At 36.7% G+C, this 27,063-nt stretch overlaps 1 protein-coding gene across 1 annotated transcript; it reads left to right on the top strand.

Moving 5' to 3' along the window:
- ATP6AP2 (ATPase H+ transporting accessory protein 2) lies at positions 1 to 26,583 on the top strand. Its single transcript, XM_043993255.1, has 9 exons — positions 1 to 157; positions 11,351 to 11,481; positions 14,413 to 14,544; positions 16,098 to 16,193; positions 16,468 to 16,605; positions 17,832 to 17,885; positions 20,471 to 20,620; positions 23,752 to 23,871; positions 25,329 to 26,583. Exons 1-9 carry the CDS (start codon positions 121 to 123, stop codon positions 25,521 to 25,523), a joined length of 1,053 nt encoding a protein of 350 aa, XP_043849190.1. The 5' UTR covers positions 1 to 120; the 3' UTR covers positions 25,524 to 26,583.
- Positions 26,584 to 27,063: the final 480 nt, after the last annotated feature.

The raw sequence follows: 27,063 nt of genomic DNA, 5'->3' as shown, positions 1-27,063 counted from the left end.
ATGCGGTGAAAAGCGGGGGGCGGGGTCTAGGAAACGTCATTCCCCTTTCCTCTTCGGCTCGGAGGCTGCGGCTGTGGTGACTGCTTGCGCTGTTGCTGCCGCTGCTGCGGGCTTGTGACCATGGCTGCGTTCGCCCTTCTGGCTTTGCTCCTTCCCGGTAAGGAGCCCCGGGTCGTTGTGGGGAACCTGAGGGTGCTCCTGGCCACACCGTGCCTCTGGATGTCCGGGCCTACGCAGACACGGGAACGAATGGGGAGAGGGGGCGGGGGAAGAACCGAGTAGACAGAGAAAGGGGGATAGTTGTATAGATGGAGCGTGAGGGGAAGAGGCGAGGGATTGGGGTGGGGGGGGAGCGGGGAATGAAAGAACGTGGGTGTGAAGACCTTGTAGACAGATAGAGGAACCTGCGGAGGCCGGATGGGGTGAACTGTGTCGGAGGAAGAGCCGGGGGTGGGGGTGGGGCGGGGAATCCACTGGTCTTTCGGTTGGGGGAAAAGTGGGAAGTGGCCCTGCGTTCTGGTGCCGCAGTGCTGTCATCGCTGGGAGGGGTCTAAGGTAGGAGTGGGGGAAGAGAAAAACCTGACGACGGTCTCGTGACCTTGTCGGAGCCGCTTCCAACCGCCGGGCACCCCCACCATTCGCCCCTCCCGTCCCCAGCCTCGCTTTCATATGCCACGCCCCCTCTGGTCCTGGTCCCCAGCCGCCCCCTCCCCCCCTTGGTCCCTAGCTTCGATTCCAGATCCTCCCTTCGTCCTCAGCCTCGATTTCATATCCCATTCCTCCCCCCCCCCCGCCCACGTCCCCAGCCTCGATTCCAGCGCCGAGATTTATATCCCACCTCCCCACTCCCCCCCCATCGCCAGCCTCACTTTCATATCCCACTGCGTGGGTTCTGGGAAGGAGGAGGTGACGACGACTTACAATGACGATCCTGCAGTGGAAGCCATATCTCCATCCGGGGCTGGGGGTGCCCGCAGCTTACCTGGAGAAGGGGGGAAGGGCATTGGGATGTTGCCTAATGGCTTGAGGAGAGGAACTGCTTGCTGCTGTTTAATTAGGCAGCTCCTAAAAAATGCAAATATGTAGCCCCCCTCCCGCCCCCATGGGAGAATTGTCCATTCAACCCGTCGCCTCGATCCCTGCCTGTTAGGGCAGAGAGGTCGGCTTCTCGCCTCTCTTAGCTTTGCTTTAGACCTGCAGGGAGACCTGTCAGTCAGCCAGTGTCAATCACTAAGCTTTGGGGAGACAAAGACTTTTAAGAGTTCCTGTCCAAGAGAATACATTCTAATTAGGGAAACAGCATGTAAATAATGTATGTAGAAGATATGTACAGGTTTAATCAAACTGCCCATATTACGATTGAATTACAATGGAAACTGTACGTGGCTTAAATTGTTAATAACTCTTAATGTGATCCTGTGAAATTCAGTAAATCCCCATTTTTCAGTGCAGTTTGCACAGCATGGCAGGTAACATGCTTTCTTCAGAAGGGAAGAGATTGCCTTATGTCTTGGCCTCTGCAGGAGAGCTCTAGTGACGTTTTTTTCAAATATAGAGTTCTGTGTTGGTAAGGAAAACACCAGCAGTCTGACACTAGTTATGGAGACCTTATTTTTTCTCCCCAGACTTGGATTTTTAATAAAATTACAGATTTTTGTATTGCTTTTTTTAATTCAGAAAGATATATTTATTTTGAAATTGCAAGTGTCTAAATAAGATTGAAATGGACTTTAGACGTGTTCCATAAATTTAGAATTTGAAGCTATCTGAATAGATCTTCTTAGATACCTTCATATTATAGATGAGGGAACTGAGACCTGGAAAGTTAAAAGTCATTTGCCCAAGGTCACACAGGTATAAATGGCAGAGAAGCTCTTTCATGGGATCCTGTGTGATCTTTCTACCACACTGTCCTCTGGCTAATGGAATTTTAATGCTCCCTCCTTAATTCTATGTTCTAATTCAAGTAGTATGGTGAGTACTGTATTTTTTTTTTTAGTGAGGCAATTGGGGTTAAGTGACTTGCCTAGGGTCACACAGCTAGTAAGTGTTAAGTGTCTGAGGCCCGATTTGAACTCAGGTACTCCCTGACTCCAGGGCCGGTGCTCTATCCACTGCACCACCTAGCTGCCCCTAGTACTATATTTTTGTAGTATGAGGAATTTGGCTTAGGTTATTTTCTTGCCTAAGGTAAGATTATGTTTTGTATATACATTTTGTGAAACCATTGGTATTTTCTTGCTTGTTTAATCCGGCACACACAGGCCGAGAACCTGGTGTAATCAACTTTTGCCTTTTTTGTGCTTGTCAGCTGACATTAAATCATACTGTTTTCCCCAGTAACTGAATGTGTTTTAGTGAGAAATATCTTTAAGGAGGCCCACTTCCTTGTTTGAGAAAAAAATAAGTAGATATTTTCTTCTAGTACTTTCTAACAGGATAGAGTTCAGATGAGGCATGGTTGAAAGAACTAGATTCTTTGGTCTGAAGAAGAGAGATAAGGAGATATCATAGAGTTGTCATCTTTTAGATATGTGGAAGAAGGATTAGATGAGTTTGGTGTTGCTTTAAAGGTCATAATTAGGACATGATAGATGAAAATTACCAAGCTGGATTTCAGTTTATAGAAATAGAATAGAAATAGAAATGACACTTTATAGCAATTGTAGCTCTCGTAACAATGGAACAACATCTTGTTAAGTACTGAGTTCCCTATCACTAGATGTATCCAAAAGTAGTCAGTAATATAACAGAAGGGAATTCCACTTTGGGTAGGAAATTAGATTTAATAATTAATAAGGTCCCTTTCAACCATGAGATTCTTTGTTTCTAAGAATTTTTAAAAATTGAAATTTTGGGCCCTGAAGATCTTCTGTGTTACACATAAGAACCAGAATAAGCTTCTAGGAGCAGTTGTGGTAACAACAGGAAGGATTTGATCCTGAAATCTAGTTATGGGGATGTTCCCCTTGGGAAGGTATAAAAGTTGGTAATGATAGAGAAAAGATAAAAAGACAAAGTAATCAAGATGGACATTTGTGGGTATTATCTGTTCATGACATCATGTAATTCTCTCTACTGCTTCTTGTGGTATTCCAAGAGTGGTTAAAGGTAGGTAAGAGAAATTCTTTTTGATATGTTTTCTCTCTTGCCCTGGTTGCTGCCTATATGATGGAAATTACAGTGAAAAGAAAGACACTAAAATAATGGTGTACATAGTAATGAAGAAAAAGCATTTATTAAGCACTTACTAAGTGCAAAGCACTTGTCCATTTTCCTTTCTCTGCCATTGGTAAAGATCCAGGAGAAGTACCATACTTTTGCCATAGTATTATCTAAGGGTGTTGTGGATAGATATATGGTCCTAATGTATCTAGGAAGAAAAGACTATTTAAAAAATGGAGTTGTCTAAAGAGACCATAAATGGATGCCCTGGGAACTCTCTAATTAACTTAACTTTTTGAGAAACATCGACAAGAGTTGGAATCAAAAACAGGTAATAGGATGAATGCAAAAGCATTCTGTGGTGTTTTAAGAATAGTGTCAGAAGTGTTAAAAACCCAGACTGTCAGCAAGCTAGGTAGTGTGCTAGGTGCTGATAATACAAAGACAGAAATGGAACCGATAAGTTTATCTGTTGAATGGGATAATGTACACAGATAAGTAACATATAGTAAATAAAATAGAAGGGTTGGGGAATTTAGAGAATCAGCAGTCCTCATATAGAAGGTGGCATTTGACCTGAGCTCTGAAGAGTTCTAAGAGATGAAGTTGGGGAGGAAATGTTTTCCAGTCATAGGAAATAGTCTTTGGGTGAAATATGTGTCAGGAGTAGCTATGTGGCCAATTTGGCTAACTCATAAGAGTATGTGAAGTGAAGTAAGGTATAATAAAGCTGAAAAGGTAGGTTGGAGTCAGGTTTTTTAGGGCTTTAAATGCCAAACAAGATTTTATCATCTTAGAGGTAGGTAATAAGGAACCACCAGTGTTTGAGCAGGAGAGTGAAACAAGCAATATATGAATAGAAAAAAGGGGACCCCATGCAAAAGCAAGAAGGTATAATGCAGTGAAAAGGGCCGTATTCTCAAAAGCCACTCTGATCTTTCCATCCTGCCAACCACCTTCCCATATCCATTCTGCCCTTTATGGCTAAATTTCTTGAAAAGGCTGTTTTCTCTAGGTATCTCCACTCCCCTTTCCCCTCCCCCCCCCAATCCTTATCACTCCAGGGAAACTATTCTCTTCAGAGTTACCAGTGATCTATTAATTGCCAAAACCAGTGGGCTTTTTGAATTTTTCTTAATCTTCATTCTCCTTGACTTCTATAACCTTTGACATAATCACTCTGCTTCTTGATACTCCCCTTGCCTCTGGATTTTCAAGACCACATTCTCTCCTGGTATCCATCTGACCATTCCTCTGCCTCTTGCTGCATCCTCCTCCAGATAACTGTCTAACCATAAGTGTCCCTCAGGGTTCTGTCTCATGCCCTCTTTACCCTTTATACTACTTCACTTGGTGATCTCATTAGCTCCCATGGTTTTAATTATCTCTGTGTTGAAGATTCTCAAATTTACCTATCCTGCTCCAGCCTTTTCTTTTGTTTTGGTTTTGGTTTTTGGTGAGGCAATTGGGGTTAAGTGACTTGCCCAGGGTCACACAGCTAGTAAGTGTTAAGTGTCTGAGGCCGGATTTGAACTCAGGTACTCCTGGCTCCAGGGCCCGTTCTCTATCCACTGCGCCATCTAGCTGCCCCTTCAGTAGACATCTTAAACTTACTATGTCCAAAACTGAATTATCTTTCCCCCAAAACCTTCCCCCACCTCTACTTTTCTCATTTCTGTAGAGGGCAACACCATCTTCCCAGTCCCTCAGACTCAACTAGGGGGTATCTTCAATTGTTGCCAAGACCTGTTGAAATCAACTTTGCAACATTTCTTGAATACACCTCCTTCTCTAACTCTGATATTACTACCACTCTGGTGCAGGCCCTCATTACCTCACTTCTGGACTAGTGCAGTAGCCTGCTGGTGGGTCAGCCTGCCATAAGGCTTTGCCCATTCCAGTCCATCCTCCATTCAGTCAAAGTGATTTTCCAAAGGTATAGCCCAACCGTGGCTTCTTCTCCCCCCACCCCCCAACCCCCTTACTAGCTTCCCTATTGCCTTCAGGATCAAATACAAATTTCTCTGTTTGGTGTTCACCCAGAGCCTAGCTTTCTCTACCTTGTCAGTCTTCTTAGACCTTGCTCCCTCCTACCTAATCCATTAATACTGGCTTCCATGTTGTTCCTGGAACAAGACAAACCATACCTCAGCTCCAAGTATTTTCTCTGGCCCTCCTCCCTGCCTGGAATGTTCTTGCTGCTCATCTCTACCTATTGGCTTCAAGCCTCAGCTAAAATTCTGTCTTCTATAGGAAGCCTTTTCCAATCACCTTTAATAAAGTACCTTCCCTCTTAATTACTTCCTGTTTATCCTGTATGTAGCTTGTTTGCTTATTGTCGCCCTGGATTAATTGTAAGCTCCTCCAGGTCAGAGACTGTCTTTTGCCTTATTTTGTATCCCCTGAACTCAACATAGTGCACATAATAACTGCTTCATAAATATTTATTGACAAACTGTTTATTGACTGACAGCCTTGAGAGGTTCATCCCAAGTTAGGGAGCCTTAACTGTCAGTGATCACCTAAATTTTACCGGGTTGCAGGGGGGAGGGCATTTAAATTTTTTTCCAGTTACATGTTAAAGACAATTTTCAACATTGGTTTTTTGAAAGATTTTGAGTTCCAAATTTTTCTCTCTCTCTCCCTTCCCCCCTCCCAAAATGGCAAGCAATCTATAGGTTATTATACAAAAGCATTTTATTTCTATTATGTGCCAAGGACAGTGCTAAGTGGTTTACAAATATTATCTGATGTTATTCTTTTGTTCCCAAGCTGTCTTTCTTTGAAGCTTTGCTTGTAAGATATTCTTTTAGGTTTGTGTTTTGAATATTGCTGTCATTATAATAGCTTGTTATGTATGGTAGGATTCTTTTTGTTGTTTGCTCATTCTTCCAGCCCACTTCCTGACTACAGATTTGATGTTAGGACTGGGCTCTGTTCTATTCTGGGGGGAAAATCTGGGCTAGTCCTCTTGTTGCTTTCTTGGGGGTATTGAGTGTTGTGTTATTCCAATATTTAGCTCAGGCTAGGGACCTGCAAACTTCAAGACTCCCCAAATGGTTTGATCCAAGGCAAAATTTGATTGCTACCTCCATGGTCTGAGCTCTGCAAGTAACCTGGGTTTGGATCTGAGCCACCGTAGACTGTTGGTGTCAGTGGTTTCTGCCATTGTCAGTCAGCTGGGAAGCTAGTGGCACTGCTTCCTGCTACTCTGCCATCTTGGTTCCCCCCTCACCTATTTTATCATTTCGTGTTATTTTTATGGAAAGATAGAGAGATGTGTCTTAGGCAATACTATAGTTAGGTGGATTTAGAACTAGTTGAAAGGTTCGGCCCCAAAGAAGAAAATTTTAGTTTTTTATCATCACTGATAGATGTCCTTAGTGTAGCGGTAATTAACATTTTTATCAGTAACTTGGAAAGTGAATGCACAGATAGCATGCTTATTATCACATTTGCAAATTACACAAAGCTGAGAGATACTAGATGGCAGTACTATTATAACCGGCTAGAACAAATTGGTCAAATTGAGTAAGATGAAATTTAATAAGAATAAATGCAGGGGCGGCTAGATAGCACAGTGGATAAAGCACTGGCCCTGGATTCAGGAGTACCTGAGTTCAAATCTGGCCTCGGACACTTGACACTAGCTGTGTGACCCTAGGCAAGTCACTTAACCCCCATTGCCCCACCAAAAAAAAAAAAAAAGAATAAATGCAAATCTAACACTTTTTTTAAAAATCAACTTTTCTAGTAAAATATGGGGGAGAGATGGTTAGGCAGCATGCTGTTCATTGGGGGAAAAAAAACTTGTGGTTTTAATGAATTGTAAGCTTAGTTTGAGTCAGTAGTGTACTTTGGCAGCCAAGAAAACTAATGATGAGGAGCTTAAGCAGCATAAAGAGAGGTATATTGGCCAGTCCTGGGGAGGTTGTAGTCCAATTTTTGGTACCAGATTTGGGGGAATGGTTTTAAGCTGGGGAGCATCCAGAAGAGGGCCTCATGTTCATGTTACATGGCAGTAAGTTGAAGGAATAGGGGATGTTTAGTCTGGAAGAGAGAAAACTCAAGCATGTGCTAATTGTTTTTGGATATTTAAAGGTCTGTAACCTTTCAAAGAAATTAGACTTATTCTGCTTGGCCATAGAAAGGAGCAAAGGATGTATAGGTATATTTGTCTCCAAAAAGAGACAAATTTAGGCTTGATGTCAGGAAAAATTTCCTAACAATTAGAACTATGCAAAAATGAAATGAGTTGCTCTTGAGAAGCAGTAGATTCCCCCTCGTAAAAGGCCTTCAGACAAAGACTGGATGACACCTTTAGGGAATGTTGTAGCTCTGGGTTGGAGTAGGTATGACCTCTGAGGTTCCTTCCCATTCTGAAATTTTGTGATTCTTTGAAAAAAGTCTGAAAGGTAGTTTTTGAAACTTAATCAAATGCCAGTTGTTAGGAAAAAAAAATAGGGAAGGTATGCTTTTAATAGCTAGCAAATATTTAGAACTAATATCTTTACACATAGAGTAATCATAATTTATTTTCAGCACAAAATAGACGTTATTTCTCTCTATTGTCTAATTTGAATCTATATTTTAAAAAATCATCTCTTAAAATGGGCATTTTTTTTCTTCCAAATGTATTAATGAAGGATTATCTATTTGCTGCCAGGGAACAATGTGGTGGCATTATTTCTTCCTTGACTGTATGAAGATTGTTATTTACTCAGAATATTATGTTCCCATTAATAAAACAGACATCTTAACACTCTTTTACATGCTAGTAGATGGAGTCATACCAATATGATAAATTGTTGCATTTGGAAGAGCTAGATTTGCTATCAGAAGACATGGTTTTGAATCCTGGCTCTTTTACTTTCAGTCAAGTAACTTAATTTTTTTGGTCTGTATTTTTTTCAATCTGTAAAATACAGGACTAGATAACTATCTAAGAAAAGTTCCTTGAAAAGTTCCTTGGAGTTCTAAATTTCTGTTTGCTTTGGAAGAGTAGTTCATTGTGAAGAACTTTTATTAAATAAGTTGTATGTTGCCTTGAAGTGATCATTGAAAAAAATAATACCAAGTTTTCAAGAAAATAAAAACAATTTCATTTAATATGTCAACTGACTAGTACAGCTTGATAGCTAGCTGTTGGTCTCTCCTATATTTCTACCCTGAATTTTTCAGTCTAGTTGGAAATTTGGGAAAAGAAACTTTTTGTTATACTTAAACTTGTAATAATATATATAATATTTCAATGCTTAATTTCAAATTTCAAATATAAGACTTAATTCAGAATAACCTTTGGAAGAAACATAATGAAGCATAAACATTAACTCTATAGGACAAGTTCCTTCTGATATGTTCTTACCAGTAATAATAGCTAGCATTTATATATCTACTGTATGCCAGGCACTGTACTAAGCACTTTACAAATATTATCTTATTTGATGATCACAACAACTCTGGGAGGTACGTGCTATTATTATTCCATTTTTATAATTGAGGAAACTGAAGCAAACAGGAGTTAAGTGACTTGGCCAAGGTTATACAACTAGTGCATGTTTGAGGCTGAGTTTGAACTCAGGTCTTCCTTATTCCAGACCTAGTACTCTATTCACTGTATCACCTACCTGCCTCAGTTGCTAGTGTGATTTACTAATTAACATATACTGAGCAACATGTTTTGCAGAGTGAAATCCATTTCATTACATTATGTCATGAAGGAATATGCTAGATTAGGCAGTCAGTCATGGAGTTGAAATTTTTTAGAAAAGCAGATTCTCAGTGAACAAAACACCATTAGATTAATGGATACTTGAGTAGAAATGTGGTTTGGCTAAGATGTGTAATTTCTCCATTAATACATAGATTGCAATCTTACGGGTATCTTTCTGTTAATTTTACATAGCTGATCTGGCCAATGCACTAGCAATTTTCTGCTGCTACTTTTAATAATTTTTTGAACACCTGTATAGCACTCACTCTGGAAACTAGCCTACCACCTTTTCTGGTTATATATATCCTTGTGAAGTCATTTATACCATTTCCTTAGGAACAAGGAATAGTAGGCAATATGTAATGTCTTATTTAGACCTGCCACCTTTCCATTGTTTTTTTAAGTACCATATAGCCATCTACATATAGATACCATCATTAGGAAGCTATTGATGCAAAAAAGATGGGTTTTTGAGTTAGTGACCAACTAGGGATCTTTGAAAACATCATACAACTATAAAAGTGAAGCTCTTACCAAAGTGCATGACACATATAAGTGCTATACAAATGTTAGCTATAATTATCATCACCATCATCGTCATTATCATTATCTAGCTTATTTGCCTCTTCCTATTAAACCCTGAGTTTAGTTCATTTTCCGTTTGTGGTACCTGTCAAGACATGCACTGATGAATGATTTATTTCAGTGGGCTGTCTGTCCATCTGTAGTTGATACAGGTGATATACATTCTTCTTCCACTTACTGATACTAAGTTGAACAAGGTTGTCCTTATGTGATTGAATTTTCAATGGATTTCTGTTGAAATCATGACCACAGACAAACCAGGTAGAACTAATGAAAAGAAATTAGACTAAGCCTAGAAGAAATTGCAGATAAATTTTAAATAAAAATGGAAATTGTGACCTATTTCTAATACTATTATTAGTATTTATTTTTATACTATCATTTCATATGTTATTCTTAAGTATGGTCAGAACTTTGTAGGTCTAAAAGTTAATTGGATATATCTGCAAAACTGAGGTGAGGTATTTTATAACAGCTGTAACACTAAAGTGATGAATAAGTACGAAAGTCCTCCTACTCATATATCCCTTTAATCATTCTTTCTATTTAGTAAGTACCAAATATATATTTTCATTGATCTTTTGCTCCTACTACTTAGTTCTTAAAGTCTTATATTCAGAAAAATTCTAGAAATTCTTGCTTTAGTGAGTGTGATATATTTAGATTTATGCCACTTTCTGTTAGCATAAAAACCATTCGGAGGTTTTATGTTTACTGTTGGTACCACCACAATTCATTTACTATTTATTCTAGCTTTATTAACATGTTTTTTTTTTTTAAGTTTGCTTCTGTCATACCAAGCATGGCTAGACTTTCTATGGACTAGAAACCACTTTTCATGTAGCAGGAGCCTGAAAATGATCCTTGGCTGTTTGTAGCTTTGTAGTCTGGGCAGTTCCTCTCAATACTTCAATTTATGTTATTTTAACATAATTTTTAAACTGAAAAAAGTTGATATAAGTCTAGATTAAAGAGCTATCAGAATGAGGAAAACCTGCATTCAAGTCACTTAACTGCTCAGTGATCATGGCTACTCTTTAGGTCTCATAAGTTTCTGGGAACAAACATGCATTGGTAGTAAAATTGTTACCTTCCAGAAGATCCATATGCCATTGAAATCACAAGTCAAGTCCAAAAAAATTGAACACACACACATTGTGTTTGTATACACGTGTACCACATAGTTCTCCTTTCCCTGAGGAAAATATCCTACTCCGAAATACCCTTTTCCTACATTGAACCTTTTGTTTTTAGAGAATATACTCCTAGACACGTCTACCTTTTGATCCTTACCCCATATGTTTGTTTCCTCTGTGGTGCTTTGTAACATATCTTTAAAATACATACATAATAGTGTGCTGCTTTGGAACACCTGGGGAAAGGGAGGAGGAGGTAAATCAAGAAAACCTGTATTCTTCCCCTTTAGAGGATGCAGTTGTTAGGGAATCTAGGAAAAGAAGAAAAATGGTTGCTGTAAAGCACACAGAGTAGAGTATCAACAAGCCAGATCTCATGGTTGACTTGGGCTCCGCAGGAGAAGGGAAGAGGAGGAGGTATGTGGGAGATGACTGATAATTTTAGTATAGGGATAGTAGTAGGGCTTAAGCATTGTGAAGACATTTTGAGAATGTGGAAAATTTGAGCATAATGAACACTTTTCTGGATTCTTTCCAATACCCCAAAGGGTCTGTAATCTCATCAATCTGTGGGTACTTCCTCCAGTAATACAGATTGCAGTTAATCCACATCTGCCCACCTGTTTGAACTTTATATCCTTATGTAATTTTATCATAAGTTGTCCACTTCAGTTTACCTTTCAAAGTAGAGGTAGGTAATTTGCTTGTACTTAAACTATGATTAAATTAACCTTTTGTGTTTCTTTTTTAGGTGTATTGGGGAATGAGTTCAGTGTGTTAAGATCACCAGAATCTGTTGTTTTCCGGGATGGAAAATGGCCAATACCTGGAGATCGAATTCCAGACGTGGCTGCATTATCCATGGGCTTTTCTGTGGAAGAAGTATGTGTATCTTAAGTAATATTTGAAACTATTTAGAATCACTTTTGTTGGTTTTTACCAAAATCAGTCCATTGGCAAATGATTATATGGCTTCAGTTCAGATTATATACTTAGGAATATTACTTTGTAAGTTGTGAAGGAGATTCTGGAAAACTTAGTTTGGTTTTGTTGTCAAATATTATTTTAGGTCTTAGTCTATAAAAGGCTACATCTACAAAGAAAAGGGAATGAGACATGGAATAATTGGTAAATTATAGATGTTGAAATTAATTTTCAAAATTACTAATAATTATAGCTGTTTTGTTTTTGTCTTTGTATAGCCAATGCCTTGCTCATGTAATATGCTTGATAAATATTGCGATTGAAAGTACTTTTAATTGGTTTTGTTTTAAAGTTATATCTGACTTAATATTAATAGGCCTTGCTATTTGATTTGATTTTCCAGTATTAGTGATGGATTAATTGATCATTGCTGTGCTTATTTGTCTGAAGCCCTTAGAACATTGACTATTTCCATCTTACCATCTTTTCTAATTCACTGGATTTGAAGTGAAATCAGTCTTTCAGATGGTTGTTAATAATTTGTAATTCTTTTTAAAACTTCTTATTTTTTGTTCATTTGTTCATTAGGGAATGATGTTTGGTCTTAATATAGTTACTACATACATATGTATTTGATTAACAGACAGGAAAATACTTATTGGTAGTGTGGGATTTATTCCTGAGGCAGCATCCGAGTGCAATCAGACCTACTGGTTTGTCAGAACTAAAATCAGAATTTAGAAAGAAGGGGGGAAAAGGAAATATATAGTGTACAATGAAAAATATTTAACCTTGAATTATTTAAATAAGATATTGAAGAGCAGAAGTGGAAGATGGACAACAAACATGAGGACTTGAGTTCAAATTTGGCCTCAGACACTTGACACTTACTAGCTGTGTAACCCTGGCCAAGTCACTTAACCCTCATTGCTCTGCAAAAAAAAAAAAAAAAGAAGAAGAAGAAAGAAAGAAAGAAAGAAAGAAAGAAAGAAAGAAAGAGAACTTAAGATCTCATTGTACTTACTGTTGATTACCCCAAAAAAATGTATGTATGCTGAGCCTCATGAAAGAGACGTAATTACTCAAAGAAGTTTGGCATGTCCATTCACATAGAAAAGACCAAGTGGATAAAGACTCGCTCAGATTTCAAGATGAATTTGAATGGAAATCTTAGAGAACTTGTCCTACAGTATTTATATCTGGGAGAGATAGTACAGATGGAAAATGAACTGGGTATAGAGTTGAAAAGGAGGAAGAGAGCAGGCTAGATCAATTTCAGAAAATTACTGTGCTCTTTTTACTCACCCCATGCTTTACATGAAAGCAAAGATCCTGCTTTTTATTGATTTATTTATTTTTACATTTTGAGTTCCAGGTTTTCTCCCTCCCAACTTTGCATTATAGGCCAACATTTGATACAGACATATGTGGAACCATACAATACATATTTCCATGTATCAGTACTTTCTCTGAAAGCGGTTAGAATTTTCCTTCATGAGTCCTTTGTAGTTGATTTGAATGTTCATATTACTCAGAATAGCTTAATCATTCACAGTTTCTCTTTGAACAGTATTCTTGTTACTGTATACAGTGTTCTCTTGGTTCTGCTCATTTCACTTTGCATTATTTCATGCAAGTCTTTCCATGTTTTTCTAAAACCAACCTACTCATTTCTTATAGCACAGTGGTATTCCATCCCATCTGGCTTTTCAATACTAACATTTTATTAGTGTTGCTTTATGGCAGCAAGAGATGGAACATCACTGAATCCAAAGAATGAAAGATGAGTATCACAAAAAAAGGGCAATATAGAGGTGCATGGAAGGTATGAGAAGGCTACAAAATATAATGATGGGTGTGATACCTGTATTCCTGTCCTATGTGTTGGTGGTATTTGTACCATAAAGTTGTGTGTCACCAACGACCTATTTTCATAGGATTAAGATTTTTAAGGCCAAATTTATGGTTATAAATTTTCTAATTTGACTAAAAACATTACTAAAAATATTATTGACGTTTCTAAGCAATATTAGCTATCTTTACTCTTACTTTTTTAACAGGGCTCTTAGTCCAGAAAGAATTTATTTGGATGATATTATTATTTTATTTACTTTTTATTTATTATTATTTAACACTGTGAGAGGGGGTTTTATTAGTGGAAGTTTTCCTGCCACTGATTTAGGAACTCCAATACCTTTTCAGTCTATCCCCTATGTGTTATCACATAAATAGAATTCTACCTATGAATTCTCTGTTCATAGAATTCTACCTAATGTATTGGGAGACTTTTCTCTTGCTGTCTAAATTCATGGGAATTTAGACAGCAAGTGAAAAGTTCTCATTACATGATTAGCTGTCTCTTTCCAATCATACACATTTCCCAGTATGCCTTCTCTGTTATTTCATATGTACAAATCATTATTAGTAATACAATATAGCCTATTCCTACCATGTCTTTTCTATCGAAGGGGGAAATGACCAAAAGATCAGTTTGAAGGGGAAGAGACTATTTTCACTTAGAGAATAAGGTTATGATTTAGAATTTGAAAATCCCTTATTAACATATCTATCCACAAATTTTTCTTTACCTTGTAGATCAGATTATCCCTTCTTTTCCCCTCAGTATTTTAATTTTTAGGGAAGAAGGACAAGGAACAGGAAGGTAATGATAAAACTCAAATAATATCCCTTATTAAATGAGGACCTCGTGTGATCAGAATACACACTATATTAAATACAATTTGTGGATTATCTGAAAGTTTCAATTCCACTGCTAACCCAGTAACTCCAGGTTTGTGTGTGTGTGTGTTTGTGGGGGGTTTTGTTTGTTTTTTAGGGAACTTGCCCAAGTTGAAAATTAAGCCTTGTTTTATACTTTTAAATATTTAGGATCTCTCATGGCCTGGCCTTGCTGTGGGCAACTTATTCCATCGTCCTCGAGCTACTGTTTTGGTGACAGTGAAGGGAGTGGACAGTTTGGGATTACTCAAGAATGGTGTTGTTTCATACCCTCTTGAGAACGTGAGTATTTCAGAAGAATGTTTTTTGAGTGCTCTTTTTTGTGAATGGTCACTAAGTATTTTTGTTTAGTTTTGTGTGTGTGTGTGTGAACTTTTTAGCATATAGCTATTTCCTTGTTTGTTTTTATTATTTGATTAAAATGAGAAAGTTATCCCCTTTTCTTCATAAAGAAAAAATTACATAGGTTATCAATAAACTTGATGAGATCCAGACTTCTTGCATCTTATTATGTCATAAGGGCAGAATAACCTTTCATTGTATAGACAGAAAGAATTCTCCCCTTGTTTCTAAGGAATAGGCCCTAAATAAGTCAGGGAGAAGAGCTGGTAAAGCATTTACTTTGTTGTTTGCGGGTCATTGCCTACCAGTTACTCTGGATAGAATTTTCCCTCCATACTTTTTTTGTAGATGTTGTTTAGTTATTTTTTCCAGCTTCAGGAAAAGAGTTCAAGAAGAATCTGCCAAAAATGTATGATAGAGTGAATTCGCAAGTTTAAAGAGGAACATAAATCAGAATGTTTAGACGTTGTGGTAGACTGAAGGAACCTAGTCGTAGCTGAATGCTTTTGGAAGATACTTACACTCACCTTCCCCTTAAAAAATTACCCAAATATATTGCATCTTGAATTAGAAAAAAATTAAAGTTCATTTGGTTTACATTGAACATAGGCAAAACTGAATAGTAGATAGAATAGAAAACCTAATCAGTGAGATTCAATTTCTTTTATATTTACTGTGTACCATGTTGAAGTCAGATACCTCTTTGAACCTCAGGCAACTGTAAAAATCTAATTTATAGACTGCTGAAGAATACCAGAATCAGGGGACCTGAATTCAAATCCCAGCTCTGTGACCTGGAGCAAATCATTTAACCTCTCTGGACCTTAGTTACATCATCTGTAGAGTGAGGAGGTTGGCTAGATGACCTCATAACCCCTTTCAGCTCTAGACCTATGATCAGATGATTTTCAGTTCATAGTTGTAATCGTCATCAGGTAAAGAGAAGTCCTGCACTGGACTCATAAAATTTACTGGACCTTGATTAGGGAGTGACTGATCATTTGAGATTAATGTCATATTTTGCTACTAGATCATATACTTTTGAACTTTTTTGATCTTTTGATCTACTGGGTTGGGAGGGAATAGTAATTTATTCAGTAATCCTTTGATGGTTGCTTGTTGATAGATTAGAATAATAGAACAGCTGAATTTGGAGTCAGGATGATCTGTATTTATATTCTGCCTCAGACACTTAATAGCTATGTTCTTCTGTGAACATCACTTAACCTTTTCAGAACCTCAGTTTTCCTAATGTGTAAAAAAAGGGAATCAGACTTGACTTCTCAGGCCCTTCTAGTGATAAATCTGTGTGTTAATGGGATTTCCTAAAGAAATAGTGATTTGAGACTTGAGTTTACAGATAATGTACTTTCTTACATAGATAGAAGTTTCAAAAAAACAATGGTCATTATAATAGCCTTTTAATATTCTTATCATTATTTTTCTCTCATTTGGTAAAAATTTTTAAATAAAGTATTATTCTTGTATTCTAGGCAGTTCCTTTCAGTCTTGATAGTGTTGCAAATTCTATCCACACGTTTTTTTCTGAGGAAACACCTGTAGTTTTGCAGTTGGCTCCTAGTGAGGAAGTAAGTAATACATTTCTAAAAACAAAAATTATCTTCTGTGTTCAAACTTGTTTTTATCTTCATTTTTTCAAAAATTATTTTAATTATAAGCTTGATAATCCTCAACAGAGACCCATATGTAATGTCTATATAGAAAAAAATCAAATTTCTGTCATCTGTTTAATGAAGATCTTTTCTAACTTGATTATAAACTAAAAACTACTGCTGTTACTTGGACTGCTATTAAAGTGAGTCTGTCGTGTGCGGATGAGCTTTAAACGTGTTGTTGTTTCAGAGAGTGTATATGGTGGGAAAAGCAAACGCTGTATTCGAAGACCTTTCAGTCACTCTGCGGCAGCTGCGCAATCGTCTATTCCAGGACAACTCCATTCTTAGCTCTCTGCCCCTTAACTCTCTGAGCCGGAACAATGATGTAAGTGGTGCTGAGATAATGAATGAATAGTGCTCTTCATTTTTCCCTTCCTTACATTGCTGAATTGATGATAACTTGGAATGTGGGTGATGAACAAGAAAACCTATTCTCTCTTCAAAACTTTGATTATAGTAATTAGTATCACATTCAGATATGAATGATTGTCAACTGTCTTTAAATAAAGTTTGAGGATGTAGTAGCCATCTCTCCTTGCTAGCCATCTCTCCTTGCCACTGGTTGCCATATTTTTCTAGTTCATTCAGGACATTACAGCACTGGAGGCAGTCTAAGTACAGCCTCTTCTTACCCTTATGTACCAAAACAGCCAGCCATCTGACTCAAGCCTCAAACACATTATATTCACATGTGCATACCATGTCTCTTAGGTCTAAACATGACTGGTATCCTTCATGTCATTAATTAAAAATTGGCAAAGGGAGAGTAAAGACTTGGGATATTGTAATATAGGGCTATAGACAACCTGTGATTTCACTTTTATAGGGAACTCTGGTGAGGAAATTTCTGACTAATTCAGATTAGCACCTTCTATGCAAATTATAGATTTTATTAGAAAGTTGCCTAAATCATTGAGAGTCCTGGGATCACATAGCTAGTATGGGTCAGAGGCAAGCTTTGAACCCACATGTTCCTGCCTCTGATGCCAACTTTCCTTTACAACATACTGCATCTCATAGTTTAATAAGACAACAAATTTGCATTCATATGGTATCTTGGTGCACTTGTGATTAATAGTATTTTAAAGTGATATGATTTTTGGTCATTAATACTTGAGACATTTCTTTTCTTTTTTTGGTGGGGCAATGAGGATTAAGTGACTTGCCCAGTCACACAGCTAGCAGGTGTCAAATGTCTGAGGCTGGATTTGAACTCAGGTCCTCCTGAATCCAGGGCCAGTGCTTTCTCCACTGTGCCACCTAGCTGCCCCCAAGACATTCATTTTACATAGAATATTTACTGTGCATTTGAAACTTGTCTTTAAGGGATATATTCTGTAAAAGATCATTATACAGTTCCACCCATGCTTTGATTATGCTGATATTATTAATTTTGGTAATTTGCAATGTGTTCTAGAGAACAAAAATTCACAGCAGGTTGAGGCAACATGTATACAGTAAATTATTTTCCTTATTAAATAGCAAACAGGAACTTCTGACACACTTTCTCCTAAAATGAAAACTAATACTGATTTTATTTTGGTCTTTTAGGTTGATTTGCTATTCCTTTCTGAGCTACAAGTTCTACATGATATTGCTAATTTGGTAAGCAGGCAACTTTAATGTTAAAAGAAAACTTTTTAAAAATGCCTAGTTTTCCCCTTCATGTTCCTCCAGAAAGTCCCTAAAAGACTGGTGGTGAATGAGTAGGAACACTGATTGAAATATGTGATTTAAATCTCATCAATTAATTGGTTTTATGTCTGAAGTTAGCATAGGTTTGGATAGAATTTGCATATGCATTATACCTATATAAATATATATTGTTCATATTATGTATTCATACATGTGTTTATGTATTATTTTTTTAACTGTACCTGCGATTTCATCAGTCTAGGGAGCTCCCAGTTAGGAACTAAACTGTCTGAGACACAAGGGTTAAGAGTGATTTTACTTGGGTTTCAGTATATGTCAAGAGGTAGAACTTAAACCCAGACTCTGAGACCAGCTCTCTACTATGCCCTGAATTATGTTTTTAGGTGTGTATCTTAATTAAATAGCTTGTGTTTTACATTTTCAGCAGTGAAGTCAGGCTCTATACATTACTACTGTTTTGACCTCAGCAGCAGTTTTCATGTGTTTGACACATTTTATTTTCCCCAGATTCTTATAATAACTAAACACAAATAGGGAGTTTGCAAAGCAGCTAGGCAGCCCCTCTACAACTTAGTCCTGGAGAGTGACTGAAGCAGTGATCTTCCCCCACTACTACTACACCATGGTGCTGCTTATGTGAACATGACAACCACAAAAACCCCAAATCTTACTCATGTTTTCACACAAATTAATGGCAAAATTAGAAGTATAATAACCAAGTATTCTCTTTTTCCTGTTCTTTTCCCTTGAATGACTGTCAAACCTATGTGTACACACACACACATACACATACACACACAGTGCATATCCCAAAAGTATTAGTGCAGTTTAAAGCTTTAATAACCTAAGAACTATAAAAACTTACCCAAAATTGAAAGGCTTGTTATTTAAATTTTTAAAATATTAATGTATTTCTTATTAAGTTCAGCATAACCACCATCTTGTGTAAAACATCTCACTCTAGTTGATTTTTGAACTTTGTAAAAAACTTTCATCATCTGTTTCTCAGTGATAGACAAGATTGCATTTTAAATCCTAGCCTAATTCATGGGTCTGAAAAAGTATCATCTGGAAACTGTCAAACATGTAAGACATAATGGCAACCTTGTTGAAATGAAAAACTTATTCAGAATTCACAGAACTTAAGTGTAAAGAAATTTAAATAATTAAACTTTCAAATGACTTTTTTATGTTTGTAGCACTTATACTTCTGAAGTTATTAAAGGTTAATGCAGCACAAGAATTTTGGGATATTGTGTATCTATTTAACAAGACTACTTTTATGAGATATTCAAGAGAATTGTGTTTGGGTGTGTACACACATGCACATACACAGCAAGTATGGTGTAGTGGATAGAGGTAAAGGTAGGTGGCTAGGTCTGCAATTAAGAAGTCTTAGGAATGTGGAAATGTTTTGCATGACTGCACATGTATAACTTACATTGAATTGCTTGAGTTCTTAAGGGTCAGTGAAGAGGGAAGGAGGAAGAGAATGTGGAACACAGAGTTTTAAAAACCGATGTGAAAATTTGTTCTTACATATAACTTGGGGAAAATTCTGAGTGAATGAATGAATGGGAAAAAAGAAGTCACAGGTCTTGCTTCTTGACACATATTAACTCTGTTACCATGGGCAGGTTATTTGACTTCTCATCTCAAGAATCTGTCTAAGACTGAAAGTTACAGAGGGATTGTGTGACTGCATTAGTGATATGCATACTTGGAATTTCCTACACTGGTGGAATCATAGATCTGTTTAAGTATATCCCATCCCACCCTCACCTCCTATATCTGAAATCAAGTCTAGACCAAAAAAAAGCCACATAAAACATAAATAACAATTTGAACTAATATTGACTTTTATTAGTTTCATAATGTTTTATCCGAATCAGTGATCTGCTTCTAAAGCTTTTTAATGATTTGTTTTTTACTTTTGTGCATAGGTACATTTTTTCCTGTCTTAGTCATGATTTCAAATTGACCAAAGTAGAGAGCTGCTCTTATTTCCCAAATCTCCACTGATTTTTAGTTATAGGAATTTGGGGGAAAATGTATCAAGAGCATGAGTAGTGCTGCTACAGGGGGACACTCAAGCTGTAAATTACATATTGTCTTTCTCCACCCAGATGTCATTGCAGAAAAATATATCAGTCCAGCTTTTTGTTTAGCTAAATAATAATCTACTTAGCATATTGTTTGTATATGTTAGGTTTTTTTTAAATGTAGGAAACTGGCAGTGGCAGTAGAAATTCCCATTTAAATGACCAAAGGATATTTATTATATGTCTAGGAATTGTCATTATTCCCCTTAGATTTAATTAAGAATTCTTACTTCCTTTATCAAACTCTTGATTTGTCATGACCATACTATTATGTTCATCTTTTTATAGTCTCAAGGAACTAGTTGGGAACTTGCTAAGTATCTTGAGTATAGTTGAATCCATCCTAGCTAAGTTATGTATGAAATTTAAATTGACATAAAATTTTAAGTGAGTATATTTGCAATTTTCTTTGTTCTGTAACCTTTTCCTAAGTTGTCTCGACACAAGCATCTAGCCAAAGACCATTCTCCTGACCTGTATTCTCTGGAGCTGGCAGGCTTGGATGAAATTGGAAAACGCTATGGAGAAGATTCTCAGCAATTCAAAGATGCTTCACAGATCCTTACTGACTTTCTACAAAAGGTGACTTGACCAATATATAAAACTGAGGCACTAAGAAAAAAAAGACAGTACCAAAAGAAATAAACAAGGAAACTACTTTATTCTTAAAGTACTGTAGATAATGTGATCCACCTGGTCCTGGGGTGTTTCTGCTCCATCTCCTTATTTTAACTCTATATGTATTTTTCAGTTTTAAGTGTGTTTCTTATAAACAGCTTATTGTTGGATTCTGGTTTCTCATCCATTCTGCTATTCTCTATCTTTTTCCCTTTTGTGGATGAGTTCATCCCTTTCACATTCACAGTTATGATTTTTAACTGTATTTCCCCTCCATCTTGTTTTCTCATTCTTATCCTTCTCTTTTTTACCCTGTCTCCTCAATAATCTTTTACTTCTGACCAGTACCTTCCGTAATCTGTCTTCCCTCTCATTTCCCTCTTCCCCTTTCTCTTAACCCCATTATCTTTTATTTTCCTGTTATGCAAGATTAATTTCTGTACTTAACTGTGTGGATGTATATTCTTCATTCCATGAACCAGTTTAGATGAGGTTGAGGTTCAAGTGATGTCCATTCCCCCTCCCTGCCCTCTTCATTGTATAAATTCTTCCTTGCATGTCCAATTTATGTGAGGTAATTTTTCGCATCTTTTTTCTTTTCCTTTTCTTCATCCCCCAATGCATTCCTCTTTCCCTGCTCTTCCATTCTTCTTTTGAGGTCATTCCAACATAATAAAATCACACCCAGACCCTCTGTCTTCCCAGTTAAGCTCTCTCTAAGAGTCCTAGTCTAACGTGTTGCATGTGGAAATGTAAACAGCTTTATCTTTTTTTGTCCTTTATGAGCCTCCCTCATATTTATCTTTTTATGCTTCTCTTGTGTGCTGTGTTTGAATGTCAAATTTTCTATGAAGCTCTGGTCTTTTCATCAGGAATGGTTGAACTAAGTGGTCCTTTCCCTTTCTCCCCTCCCTCCTTGCAGCCTCCTAACCTAATAGGATTATATTTAGTTTTGCTTGATAGGATATTCTTGGTTGTAATCCTAGATCCTTTGACTTCTAGAATATCCTGTTCCAAATTCTGCATTCTTTTAGGTGGTGGCTGCTAAATCTTGTGTGATCTTTATTGTCCCAGCCAGTCCCCACCCAAGTGTCCACAGCCTGTCTGTCTTCCTCAGCTGCTTTTTGCTAGAAAAATGACTTTTCCTTTACTTTCTTGGTCAAAATTCAGTTTGATTTACTATTTTGAAAACAAGAAGGAGAACATTGGAAACATTAGATATGCTAGCCATTAGTGATTACTGAATAGGTAACCCTTAAGAATATGCTTATTTTTTGGGCAGCTAGATGGCGCAGTGGATAAAGCACCGGCCCTGAATTCAGGAGTACCTGAGTTTAAATCTGGCCTCAGACCCTTCACACTTACCAGCTGTGTGACTCTGGGCAAGTCACTTAACCCCAATTGCCTCACCAAAAAAAAAAAAAAAAAATTTTGATGTCAAAATTTGTGGGGCAGCTAGATGGCGCAGTGGATAGAGCACCGGCCCTGGAGTCAGGAGTACCTGAGTTCAAATCCGACCTCAGACACAACACTTAACTAGCTGTGTGACCCTGGGCAAGTCACTTAACCCCAATTGCCTCACTTAAAAAAAAAAAAGGATATACTTATTTTTCATTATCATGTGGGACCTTTGCAAAAATCTAATCTTGTGCTAGGTCATTAAAAAAAATTATAGGCAGAAGTGTTTAAAAACATTCTTTGAAAACTATAACAGGTTAAATTGAGTAAGGGAAATTTGAGCAAAAGAAATAGACTTAAATGGGAACCAAATAATATGCAGATAATGAGTAGGTCAAAGAATATAGAAAAATAATTTACTCCATTTAATATAATGAGAAGATAACATTTATCAGGTGCAGCAAAATGATCCTTAAAGTTCCCTTTGACCATTCATATTAACCAAAGAGAGAAGACTAGTGAATTCTGCCTCCAGTTTTAAAAAATTTTTGAATCCTCAAATAATCAAAAAAGTATAAATGTTAAAAAAAAATATCAAAAGGGAGATGTACAAAGTTAAAACCAGAAAATAAAAAACTTTGTTCAAATAATGCAAATAAACATGTTGGAAGAGATCTACAGTAGGTAGAAGGGGAACTATTGCTAGCCTTTTGACAGTATTTTTTCTTCCATCATTCTGTTGCCTTTAAATAATCTCGGGGGGCCGGGGTTGCGGGAATAGCGCTGTTTCACTGGATTATTAAGTTCAATTAGTTTAGTAGTGATGATGGATGCAAATAGACTTGAAAAAACTCCTTCAGGGTCTAAGACTTCAGAAATGTTAATATCAAAGAGAAATGATTGTTTGAACAAACTTCTTTCATTTTGAACCTTCTCCTCTCATAATCCTTTTATCTGATACTAATAGAGACCTGGCTTTTCCTGATGATATGGCATTTCTAGTCATCCTCTCTAGCACTGGCTGCACCTTCTCCTAGCCTCTATTGTGCTCCTATTACCTGTTAATAACTGGAAAGGAAGCTGGAATACTCCTTGCTCCCCATTGACATATCCAGACTCTCCTTATGCCACTATCACTCAGCAGTGCTTTGTCCTCTGAAAGTTTACTTTATCAAAATATATTACTCGATACAAGCCATGGTAGTCATTACCATTGGTCCCTAGGTCATTCTTCTACTTTTCTCAGAGGTCAGTATTCAGATCACTGTCTTCCTCCCTTTCCTGACTTGTGCCCTTCTACAAAGGGACTTGATCACTCACATTGATGCCTTCTCCAATACTCTAACCTCTGACTTCCTCGATCTCCTTAAATTCCATGGCCTTATGCCTTCACTCTACCTCAGCCACACAAAGGGTCTCATCATTACCTACCAGTTTTTAACCTCTGTGATCAAAAACTTTTGATATTCCTATATTTAATCATAAGCTATCATTCTCTCTCTTCCTTGTGCCTTTCCCTTTTCTGTACTTTTCTTCACCCTTATCATGACCTCTAATCCCTTTACCTGATATAATTTTTCTCCCTTTCTAATCTCAATCTTGTAACTAACCAGTTTTGCTTCACAGTGCTCTCTACTCTCAAATTATTTTATAAATTTCTACTTAACTTCGATAATAAAATAAGTAATCTTTCATAGTTTGCAGATGAGATGTATGACCTTTATGGTGGGAATGCAGTAGTGGAAGTAGTAACAGTAAAGTCGTTTGACTCCCCCCTTGTGAGAAAGACAAGATCTATTCTTCAGGCAAAACAGAATGTAAGTCCATTTTATATACTGCTTTAGAATCGAGAGATATACTTTTTTTCCTAACCAAATCATAATTCACTTGGAAGCCATTGCACTAAATGCATTGAGTCTAAATTAATACAAGATTTGTTATTTTTAATCTCCCACTGAGAAAATTGTAAACCACATTTTGGTATAGTTGTTGAATAGTGATTTTCTGAGCCAGGTCTTCTTTTGATTGGAACCAGATTTTGTTACGGTAAATTGATTTTTTCCTAATGTATTAGGGTCAGGGATGAAAGAGAAAATGTTCAGAATCAATTAGGTAGTGCTCATACTGTATTGCTGTGTAATTATAATATTAGAAATTAATGGTGAAGGGGCAGCTAGATGGCACAGTGGATAGAGCACTGGCCCTGGAGTCAGGAGGACCTGAGTTCAAACCTGGCCTCAGACACTTGACACTTACTAGCTATGTGACCCTGGGCAAGTCACTTAACCCCAATTGCCTCACAAAAAAAACCCCCAAAAATTAATGGTGAAAATGTGTATATTTTTTCTTGGAAATTTCTGTCTTTGGATATGACCTCTTCATTTTTAAGACTCAAGTATGGAAACATAATTTAACATACCTATTTTCCTTAGTGTATTCCTTTAGTATTCTCTAAATACCTGTTTAGAAGAATAGTAATGTAGGTCATTCAAAATAAATGAGTTGTTAATATGTATATGACTTTTAAATAAAGTTAGATATATACTCATCCATGTCCAACCACAATCTCCTCCCTGTCCAGTTCTATTAGGAAGTGGAATTAAGGAGATTAAAATATTAACCCCCTCATAGATAGCTCAGAGTTGACTGATAAAAGTACTTTACTTCTGAAAAGAATTTCAAGGTTGAGCACTCTTATTTATTAATTTGCAGTTATTTAAATGTTAAAAAATCATATCTTCTACTGGCTTAGGAAAGTCTTTGCAATTCAGGGAACCAGACAAAAAACAATACTTTCAGGTTGATGCCTTATATCTGAAATTCCCTTTCCAAACTATATCTCCTTACTAGTTACTCCTGCTTCTTTAAGGTGAGCTATGAGTTCATCCCTCAGGCATTTCACTGAATTGTGATAGAATCCTTTTACTAATTAATGATGCTAGACTTCTTTATTATGCGGGAATAGCGCTGTTTCACTTTGATGTTTTAAAATATTAAGTAAAATTAAGTATATTTGGTAAATGGAGAATGAAGATATATCATCAATTTTAACCTATTTCAAATTATATTAATATCACTTCCTAATTAGTACAAATATGAAATTTGATTTATGTAAGATAGGGTAGTAGATGAAAATGGAAATTTCTTTGGGAGTTAAGACCTAACATTCCTAGCAGCACCAGGCTGTGCCTTCCTAACATATTGTTATAATTTTTCTGACTGCAATTGAGGTAACTTTTGATATTCATTTCTTTTTTTCCCTACTTAACTGTAGAGCAACACAGGAAATCCATACAACCTTGCATATACATACAATGTAAATTACGCGGTGGTCTTCAACATAATTCTTTGGATAATGCTGGGCTTAGCCTTAGCTGTGATCATCATCTCCTATGGCCTGTGGAACATGGATCCTGGATATGATAGTATTATTTATAGGATGACAAATCAGAAGATCCGAATGGATTAACCTATTTTCTGTGCCACCCTAATAAAAAAAATATGGGAACCACTCATATTGTATTAAGATAAGTCTTTTGGTGTGGTTTAAAGTGGATATTGTATTTAAAATGTATTAAAAGACAAGATTTGTTTTCTATTTTGTGTGTACTTGTAACCATTTTTCAAAGTGGGTAATATTTAAGTGAAAATGTGACACAAATCCTTTACTCTGCTATGTTACTACAGTGGCATTAAAATAATTTCATTCCATTTTAAATTTGGAAATATGCACTGAAAATACTTTACATATTTATAAATGTTAGCCTGTGTTGCTCATTTATGTGGAACAAATGCACTGAAAGTATAATAGAAATTTTTTGCTGAGTTCTTTAACGGTATGGGTAGAAATCTTCTCTAGATTGTTATGTATTATGAACTACTTGTAAATGTCTTAAGGTGATGTAAATATCTTGAATAGTTACTGGATGAAGGTTTTTATCATCTACAAAAGTCCTAAAATGGGGGGAATGCTTATACACATAGTTTTAGGAAAATATTCCCATAGACAGAAGAAAACTGTTTTTTAACCTCTTCTGAAAGTTTGGTGATCTATTAAAAGGTGGTTAAGACCTAGGAAAGGAAACATGCAGAGTATTTGGACTAGACCCAGGAGACCGGGGTTCTAATTCCACCTCATACCATGTCTAGCTATGTGACACACTGGAGGAGTCACTAACCTTTTTGGGCCTCAGTTTCCCCTTGTGTAAAATGAGGGGGTTGGACTAAATGTCATTTCGGTTCCTGCCAACTCTGAAATACTCTCATCTATCAGTATATGGGATTGTGAATTCTTACAGTTATGCACACAGACACACATTTCTTTATGGTGGTACCTTTGGGAATGGCTTGAGTTGAAAATTCATTTTTTATTTTAATGTCTGGTTTTCAGATCCTTTATTAGTTGGTAAGAGTCATGTTACAGTTTCATTCTACAGAATGCTAAATGGGTGATTCCTACTTTTTGATGTGGACCAATGTATCAAACTTATAAGTAACTGAAATAAATAAAAATTGATAAGGATTGCAAATATGTGTTAGTCATTCACTAAAGCCAACTGATTGCATATAATATGAAATCAAATAAGTAGTTTTGTAGAAAAATTGTTTTGCAGAACATTTCAGAAAATATATGTAAAATTTACCTTTTTAAAACTATTACTAACTAGCTGTGTGACCCTGGGCAAGTCACTTAGCCCTCATTGCCCTGCAAAACAAAACAAACCAAAAAAACCCCCTATTACTAGCATCAAAGACATATGATAAAAATTTGAGCTAGACAGCTCATGTAGTGAGAGTGAGGGAGAAATGATGGACAGCCCTCAGGTTCCATGTATTCTTGAAATATCAGGAAAAAAGTATGGAAGAACCTTAGTACATTGAATTCAGATGTGTCAAACCTTACATGAGAGAATTTTTGGGAAGATGGGCAAGTGTGATGGATTTTGGTCTGATTCACCAGAGGAAACACTCAAAATAATGAAATTATAGGCCCATTTTAGGACTGGCAT

The sequence above is a fragment of the Dromiciops gliroides genome, chromosome 3 (genome assembly GCF_019393635.1).
Source record: "Dromiciops gliroides isolate mDroGli1 chromosome 3, mDroGli1.pri, whole genome shotgun sequence".
Taxonomy (NCBI): Eukaryota; Metazoa; Chordata; class Mammalia; order Microbiotheria; family Microbiotheriidae; genus Dromiciops; species Dromiciops gliroides.
This window is presented reverse-complemented; position numbering and strand designations above follow the sequence as displayed.

Excerpts from the sequence above, each read along its gene's own strand:
- ATP6AP2 (XM_043993255.1), top strand. The coding sequence starts at position 121 with ATGGCTGCGTTCGCCCTTCTGGCTTTGCTCCTTCCCG. Across the intron at positions 158-11,350 it reads TCTGGCTTTGCTCCTTCCCG|GTGTATTGGGGAATGAGTTC; the intron begins GTAAGGAGCCCC and ends TTTCTTTTTTAG. Across the intron at positions 14,545-16,097 it reads TTTCATACCCTCTTGAGAAC|GCAGTTCCTTTCAGTCTTGA; the intron begins GTGAGTATTTCA and ends CTTGTATTCTAG.